At 38.7% G+C, this 9,527-nt stretch overlaps 1 protein-coding gene across 1 annotated transcript; it reads right to left on the bottom strand.

Moving 5' to 3' along the window:
• Positions 1 to 5,410: 5,410 nt before the first annotated feature.
• On the bottom strand, positions 5,411 to 6,406 carry LOC309821753 (interferon-inducible double-stranded RNA-dependent protein kinase activator A-like; the record flags this gene model as incomplete). Its single annotated transcript, XM_082653272.1, has 1 exon — positions 5,411 to 6,406. One exon carries the CDS (start codon positions 6,404 to 6,406, stop codon positions 5,411 to 5,413), a length of 996 nt encoding a protein of 331 aa, XP_082509398.1.
• Between the last annotated feature and the right edge of the window lie 3,121 nt (positions 6,407 to 9,527).

Here is a 9,527-nt window from a genome sequence, read left to right on the forward strand (position 1 = left end):
AAACGGCATGCTTCAGGCTGGTGCAACGTCACGCCAGCCTCTGCCACCACAGGTTTGCCCCTCTCTCCCCCGAGCCTGAGGGAGCCAGAGCCCCTGACTCAGCTGCTCCTGTAACCCCGTCCTGTCTGAGCGAAGAACAGATGCCCTCAGGTGACCTACACACAGAGACAGAGCCAAATCCAAAGCTGAAACCCGTGAGCTGTGCGAACAAAGAAGAGAAAGGGAAATCCCACCCAGCAGCCTCGGGAGCAGCGGATTAAATCTCCACAATCAACTTGATGTACCCTGAATCTGTGGAATACCTGAAAAGGCAATGAATCATCCCAAATTGAGGAGGAGGACTTTGGGAGCAAGTCATATTATTTTTTCCTCTTTTCCTCTTTTTGTGAGTGTGTATGTGTATACTTCTGTGTGAGATTTTGTCTGTATAGCTTTGGTTTCACCACTTGTCCTAGGGTTCTCTCTGTCCGTTTTGGGGTTTTTTTTGTTTTCTTTTTTTTTACTTTTCAAAAAAATTTTTCTTAATCATTATTTTTTATTTTAATAACCTGATATTATTTTATCTTTTAAAAATTTTATTTTATCCTCTTTCTTTCTATTTTTTCTCCCTTTTATTCTGAGCTGCGTGGATGAGAGGCTCTTGGTGCTCCAGCCAGGAGTCAGTGCTGTGCCTCTGAGGTGGGAGAGCTAACTTCAGGACACTGGTCCACAAGAGACCTCCCAGCTCCATGTAATATGAAACGAAGAAAATATCCCAGAGATCTCCATCTCAACATGAAGACCCAGCTTCACTCAAGGACCAGCAAGCTACAGTGTTGGACACCCTATGCCAAACAACTAGCAAGACAGGAACACAACCCCACCCATTAGCAGAGAGGCTGCCTAAAATCATACTAAGGCCACAGACACCCCAAAACACACCACGAGACGTGGGCTGCCAACCAGAAAGACAAGATCCAGCCTCATCCACCAGAACACAGGCACTACTCCCCTCCACCAGGAAGCCTACAGAACCCACTGAAAGAACCTTAGTCATTGGGGACAAACACCAAAACAATGGGAACTACGAACCTGCAGACTGCAAAAAGGAGACCCCAAACACAGTAAGATAAGCAAAATGAGAAGACAGAAAAACACACAGCAGTTGAAGTAGCAAGGTAAAAACCCACCAGACCAAGCAAATGAAGAGGAAACAGACAGTGTACCTGAAAAAGAACTCCAAATAATGATAGTAAAGATGATTCAAAATCTTGGAAATAGAATTGAGAAAATGCAAGAAACACTTAACAAGGAACTAGAAGAACTAAAGAGGAAACAAGCAACAATGAACAACACAGTAAATGAAATTAAAAATACTCTAGAAGGGATCAATAGCAGAAGAACGGATAAGTGACCTGGAAGATAAAATAGTGGAAATAACTACTGCAAGGCAGAATAAAGAAAAAAGAATGAAAAGAACTGAGGACAGTCTCAGAGACCTCTGGGACAACATTACACCCACCAACATTCGAATTGTAGGGGTTGCAGAAGACGAAGAGAAAAAGAAAGGGACTGAGAAAATATTTGAAGAGATTAGAGTTGAAAACTTCCCTAATCTGGGAAAGGAAATAGTTAATCAACTCCAGGAAGCACAGAGAGTCCCATACAGGATAAATCCAAGGAGAAACATGCCAAGACACATATTAATCAAACTATCAAAAATGAAATACAAAGAAAACATATGAAAAGCATCAAGGGAAAAATAACAAATAACACACGAGGGAATCCCAATAAGGTTAACAGCTGATCTTTGAGCAGAAACTCTGCAAACATAAGGGAGTGGCAGGACATATTAAAAGTAATGAAGGAGAAAAACCTACAACCAAGATTACTCTACCCAGCAAGGATCTCATTCAGATTTGATGGAGAAATTAAAACATTTACCGACAAGCAAAAGCTGAGAGAGTTCAGCACCACAAAACCAGATTTACAACAAATGCTAAAGGAACTTCTCTAGGCAAGAAACACAAGAGAAGGAAAAGACCTACAATAACAAACCCAAAACAATTAAGAAAATGGCAATAGGAACATACATATTGATAATTACCTTAAATGTAAATGGATTAAATGCTCCCACGAAAAGACACAGACTGGATGGATGGATACAAAAACAAGACCCGTATATATGCTGTCTACAAGAGACCCACTTCAGACCTAGGAAAACACACAGACTGAAAGTGAGGGGACGGAAAAATATATTCCATGCAAATGGAAATCAAAAGAAAGCTCGAATAGCAATTCACATATCAGAAAAAATAGACTTTAAAACAAAGACTATTACAAGAGACAAAGAAAGACATTACATAATGATCAACAGATCAATTCAAGAAGAAAATATAACAATTGTAAATATTTATGCACCCAACACAGGAGCACCTCAATACATAAGGCAAATACTAACAGCCATAAAAGGGGAAATCGACAATAATACAATCATAGTAGGGGACTTTAACACCCCACTTTCACCAATGGACAGATCATCCAAAATGAAATTAAATAAGGAAATGCAAGATTTAAATGATAAATTAAACAAGATGGACTGAATAGATATTTATAGGACATTCCATCCAAAAACAACAGAATACACATTTTTCTCAGGTGCTCATGGAACATTCTTCAGGATAGATCATATCTTGGGTCACAAATCAAGCCTCAGTAAATTTAAGAAAATTGAAATTATATCAAATATCTTTTCCAACCGCAACGCTATGAGACTAGATATCAATTACAGGAAAAGATCTGTAAAAAAATATGTAGGCTAAACAACACACTACTTAATAACCAAGAAATCACTGAAGATATCAAAGAGGAAATCAAAAAATACTTAGAAACCAATGACAATGATGACACGACGACCCAAAACCTATGGGATGCAGCAAAAGCAGTTCTAAGAGGGAAATTTATAGCAATAGAATCCTACCTTAAGAAACAGGAAACATCTCAAATAAACTACCTAACCTTGCACCTAAAGCAATTAGAGAAAGACGAATGAAAAAACCTCAAAGTTAGAAGAAGGAAAGAAATCATAAAAATCAGATGAGAAATAAATGAAAAAGAAGTGAAGGAAACGATAGCAAAGACTAATAAAACTAAAAGCTGGTTCTTTGAGAAGATAAACAAAATTGATAAACCATTAGCCAGACACATCAAGCAAAAATGGAAGAAGACTCAAATCAATAGAATTAGAAATGTGTATATGTCCATGACTCTCTCTCGCCCTGTCACAGCTCAAAACGTAGTAAGGTAGATAGCTAGTGGGAAGCAGCCGCATGGCACAGGGATATTGGCTCGGTGCTTTGTGACAGGTTGGAGGGATGGGATAGGGAGGATGGGAGGGAGGGAGATGCAAGAGGGAAGACATATGGGAACATATGTATATGTATAACTGATTCACTTTGTTATAAAGCAGAAACTAACACACCATTGTAAAGCAATTATACGCCAATAAAGATGTTAAAAAAAAAGAATTAGAAATGAAAAAGGAGAAGTAACAACTGACACTGCAGAAATACAAAGGATCATGAGAGATTACTACAAGAGATTACTATGCCAATAAAATGGACAACCTGGAAGAAATGGACAAATTCTTAGAAATGTGCAACCTGCCGAGACTGAACCAGGAAGAAATAGAAAATATGAACAGACCAATCACAAGCACTGAAATTGAAACTGTGATTAAAAATCTTCCAACAAACAAAAGCCCAGGACCAGATGGCTTCACAGGCGAATTCTATAAACATTTAGAGAAGAGCTAACACCTATCCTTCTCAAACTCTTCCAAAATATAGCAGAGGTAGGAACACTCCCAAACTCATTCTACAAGGCCACCATCACACTGATACCAAAACCATACAAAGATGCCACAAAAAAAGTAAACTACAGGCCAATATCACTGATGAACATAGATGCAAAATTCCTCAACAAAATACTAGCAAGCAGAATCAAACAAGACATTAAAAGGATCATACATCATGATCATGTGGGGCTTATTCCAGAAATGCAAGGATTCTTCAATATATGCAAATCAATGTGATACACCATATTAACAAACTGAAGGAGAAAAACCATATGATCATCTCAATAGATGCATTGAAAGCTTTTGACGATATTCAACACCGATTTATGATAAAAACCCTGCAGAAAGTAGGCATAGAGGGAACTTTCCTCAACATAATAAAGGCCACATATGACAGACCCACAGTCAACATCATCCTCAATGGTGAAGAACTGAAACCATTTCCACTAAGATCAGGAAGAAGACAGGGTTGCCCCCTATCACCACCATTATTCAACATAGTCTTGGAAGTTTTAGCCACAGCAATCTGAGAGAAAAGGAAATAAAAGGAATCCAAATCAGAAAAGCAGAAGTAAAGCTGTCATTGTTTGCAGATGACATGATACTCTACACAGAAAATCCTAAAGATGCTACCAGAAAACTACTAGAGCTAATCAATGAATTTGGTAAAGTAGCAGGATAAAAATTAATACATAGAAATCTCTGACATTCCTGTACACTAATGATGAAAAATCTGAAAGTGAAATTAAGAAAACTCTCCCATTTACCATTGCTACAAAAAGAATAAAGTATCTAGGAATAAACCTACCTAAGGAGACAAAAGACTTGTATGCAGAAAATTATGACACTGATGAAAGAAATTAAAGATGATACAAATAGATGGAGAGATATACCATGTTCTTGGATTGGAAGAATCAACATTGTGAAAATGACTCTACTACCCAAAGCAATCTACCGATTCAATCACTGGCATTTTTCACAGGACTAGAACAAAAAATTTCACAATTTGTATGGAAACACAAAAGACCCCTAATAGCTAAAGCAATCTTTTTTTTTAATAACAACAGCTCTTTATTACATGGATTCAAATACACAGCATACCAATCATGTTCCCTGAAATTTAACAATCACAGTCAATTAAAACCTGTTAGTGCATTCCTCAACACTAATTCTAAGGGGCTTCCTTCGAAATTCCTTTACAAAGTCTTGTACAAAGAAGAGGTTAAGCACCAGTAAGAAAGACTGTTGTTAGCAGTTTTATTTTATCCTCCTCCTCATCAACAACAACAATCATGCAGTTTTTTCCTTCTATGTGCATGGCATTGTAAAATGAGTGCTACACTCTGCTATGGTACAAAGTTTATAAATACAATATACCAATACAAAGTCGAAGCCATTAAAAACATCTTAATAACAACTACCAGAAAATAATTAAATCTGGAGTGTTGATGGAATCTATGAAGAGATTTAGAACCAACACACAAACTCAAACATTATAGTAAATGTTTTACTTGGAAAGGGGAGAAAGGGGAACTTCTTATGTGCTACTGAAGGGTTTTCTACGTTGTTCCACATTTACTTTCTTTCTGCTATTATCTTTAAATACTGCAGAGCATTGTGAGCTGCATCACTCTGCGCCACTCTGCCACAGGAGATCCCCGAGCCATGACAGACTGTGATGGGACTGGTGGACAATTCAGCGAGACATTGATACTGTCCGTTGGCACTCAGTTCTTCTATATCCAAATGTGTTATATTAAAACCTTGCTCCTTTGCAATTTCACTAAGCAGCTGGATGTAATCTGTATTTGGAATACTGAGGAGGCTTCTTTTCAGTAAGTTGATCTTTTCACAAGGATAATTCCTCAAGGAATGCCAAGTACAACCTAAAGAATGTCCTACCACATTTGTCAAAGAAATGTGGTTCTCTGGAGAGATATTACTGAATTTGGCAAGAAATTTCTCAGCAGCATTTCTCTTGGCTTGTTTCTTTGATGCCCCCTTTCCAGTTTCCATGAATGACTCTAGCCTGCAAATTGTGGTATATTCTCTCTTAGGAGCAGGTCCTCCCTCCTGGGAAAGGGTATATTCAGGAAGTCTCCAGCCATGATGAATAGCCAATTCCTGTAATGAACCAATAGGATTAAGCTGGTTCTTCGGTTGCTTGGAAGGGTCAGGCATTAAGGGATCAGGAACTGCAAAGAAAATACTTGCACTGGCTTTCAAAATGTTTATGGCAGCCTCAGAAGCTCTATGTTTCGCCAGCTTCTTACTTGTACCTTCACCTGTGCAGGTTATGTCACCAACAGTTACTCTGAAGGTGAAAGTGGGCAAGTGTATTTGCACATTGGATCTTTCACATTCATAAACTGGGATATTCTTGGTCTTCATGCCGTATACATGTAATACCTGAATTGGTGTTTTCCCTGGCTTAGCTGTGATCATCTTCCCCAAACTGAAGGTCCCACTGTCCTCACACTTCAGCGGCGGAGCCACGGCACGATGCCTGCTCTGAGACATAGCCAGAAGGGACGGCTTTGTGGCGGGAGGAAGAGCAGTGTGGAGTGACATCTTCACTCCACAGGTCAGTCAGTCCCTGAGAGGAACGATCTAGAGCCGACACCGCCACCTCTTCCCCTCCTCAGACTCCTCTACAGCAATCTGGAGAACGAAAAATGGAGCTGGAGGAATCAGGCTCCCTGATTTCAGACTATACTACAAAGCTACAGTAATCAAGACAGTATGGTACTGGCACAAAAACAGAAATATAGATCAATGGAACAGGATAGAAAGCCCAGAGATAAACCCATGCACATATGGTCACCTTATCTTTGATAAAGGAGGCAAGAGTATACAATGGAGAAAAGACAGCCTCTTCAATAAATGGTGCTTGGAAAACTGGACAGGTACATGTAAAAGTATGAAATTAGAACACTCCCTAACACCATACACAAAAATAAACTCAAAATGGATTAAAGACCTAAATGTAAGGCCAGAAACTATCAAACTTTTAGAGGAAAACATAGGCAGAAAACCCTATGACATAAATAACAGCAAGATCCTTTTTGACCCACCTTCTAGAGAAATGGAAATAAAACAAAAATAAACAAATGGGACCTAGTAAAACTTAAAAGCTTTTGTACAGCAAAGGAAACCATAAACAAGACCAAAAGACAACCCTCAGAATGGGAGAAAATATTTGGAAATGAAACAACTGACAAAGGATTAATCTCCAAGATTTACAAGCAGCTCATAAGCTCAATAACAAAAAAACAAACAGCCCAATCCAAAAATGGGCAGAAAACCTAAATAGACATTTCTCCAAAGAAGATATACAGATTGCCAACAAACACATGAAAGAATGCTCAACATCTTTAATCATTAGAGAATTGCAAGTCAAAACTACAATGAGATATCATCTCACACCAGTCAGAATGACCATCATCAAAAAATCTACAAACAATAAATGCTGGAGAGGGTGTGGAGAAAAGGGAACCCTCTTGCACTGTTGGTGGGAATTTAAATTGATACAGCCACTACGGAGAACAGTATGGAGGTTCCTTAAAAAAACTAAAAATAGGACTACCATATGACCCAGCAATCCCACACTGGGCATATACCCTAAGAAAACCATAATTCAAAGAGTCATGTACCAAAATGTTCATTGCAGCTCTATTTACAATAGCCAGGACATGGAAGCAACCTAAGTGTCCATAATCGGATGAATGGATAAGGAGATGTGGCACATATATACAATGGAATATTACTCATCCATAAAAAGAAACGAAATTGAGCTATTTGTAATGAGGTGGATAGACCTAGAGTCTGTCATACAGAGTGAAGTAAGTCAGAAAGAGAAAGACAAATACCATATACTAACACATATATATGGAATTTAAGAAAAAAAAATGTCATGAAGAACCTAGGGATAAGACAGGAATAAAGACACAGACCTACTAGAGAATGGACTTGAGGATATGGGGAGGGGGAAGGGTAAGCTGTGACAAAACGAGAGAGAGGCATGGACATATATACACTACCAAACGTACGGTAGATAGCTAGTGGGAAGCAGTCACATAGCACAGGGAGATCAGCTCGGTGTTTGTGACCGCCTGGAGGGGTGGGATAGGGAGGGTGGGAGGGGGGGAGATGCAAGAGGGAAGAGATATGGGAACATATGTATGTGTATAACTGATTCACTTTGTTATAAAGCAGAAACTGGCACACCATTGTAAAGCAATTATACTCCAATAAAGATGTAAAAAAAAAAAAAATACATCACACCATTTTTGTCTCCCAAGAAGCAGAGATGTGAACCAAAGAGTAGAAAGAATTTAAAACAGTTAATGGTTAAATGCCAGAGCCTCATTTCTGGCACTAAATGCACAATAGTCGGAATCATACTGTTATGAGTCCAGTTGTGTCCCCTCTCAAAAAATATGTGTTGGCATTCTAACTCTCAGTACCTCAGAATGTGCCTTTATTTGGATATAGAGTCTTTACAGAGTAATCAATTTAAAACAAGGTTATTAGTGTGGGCCTTAATCCCATATGACTTGCATCCTTATAAAAAGGGGAAATATGGACACTGATTTGACTGAGATGGACATAGAGAAGACCATCTGAAGACACCGGGAGAGTGCCATCTTCAAGCCAAGGGATGCCTGAGGCCACCAGAAACTGGGGGAGAGGCCTGGAGCAGATTTTCCCCCACAGCCCTCACAAGGAACCAATTCTGCTGACACCTTGATTTCAGTCTTCTAGCTAGCTTCCAGGACTGTAAGACAATACATTTCTGCTGTTTTAGCTACCCAATTTGTGGTAAATTTTTACAGCGGCTCTACTAAACTAATATATATGTTAATTTACTAACAGTTAAAAGGAAAGTAAACCTATCCTTCCTACTCAATCACAAACTAGCCTTGAAAATAGAAAGACTAGAAAGCTATGTAGGTAAAATTGAATCGTGCTAATTGTAACTTCCTTTCTCATCAGTAGTTCTCAATCAGAGGAGATATGACATCCAGGGGACATTTGCTGACATCTGGAAACATTTTTGATTGTCACAACAGGGAGAGTAGCTGCTGGCATCTGGTAGGTCTGGAGGCCAAGGGTGCTGCTAAACACCCTATAGTACACAGGATAGCCCTTCACAACAAGATCTATCTGGTCCAAAAGGTCAAAAGTAGTGGTTGACAAAATCTGTTTCTGATGATATGAGATCAGATTTTTCTTTATACATAATATATTGTTATTTTCATTCAACAAATAGTTGAATGCCTACTCTATTTCATGTACACATTAAAGGACATTTATTAAAACATATATTTGAACAGCAAGTGCAATGTGGCACACTGTACACAAAAAGAGGTGACTCTTCTGTAAGCATCATGCCTGTCTGCTTATTGTGCTTACTGTCGCTTTGTTTATTTAACTAATGTGAGGTTCATTATTCTTTTTCAGTTTTGCAATCTGGTTAAAGTAACACATCACTCCTCAATGTTATCCTGTCTAAATCTTCACTGATAAATAGCACCTGTCTGCAGAAAGCACCTGCTCAGAAGCAGTTTTAGACTCCCTGTTACTGTTAAGCTTGTGAGAGGTCACCCAGGCTGAGAGGAAAGAAATTAACAGACAAGCTGCCTGTGTTCTGAAATGATGGAACTGAGGCCACGTATTCTCTGGTTTCTCT

Source organism: Grampus griseus, assembly GCF_964374135.1.
Source record: "Grampus griseus genome assembly, chromosome: 4".
Lineage (NCBI taxonomy): Eukaryota > Metazoa > Chordata > Mammalia > Artiodactyla > Delphinidae > Grampus > Grampus griseus.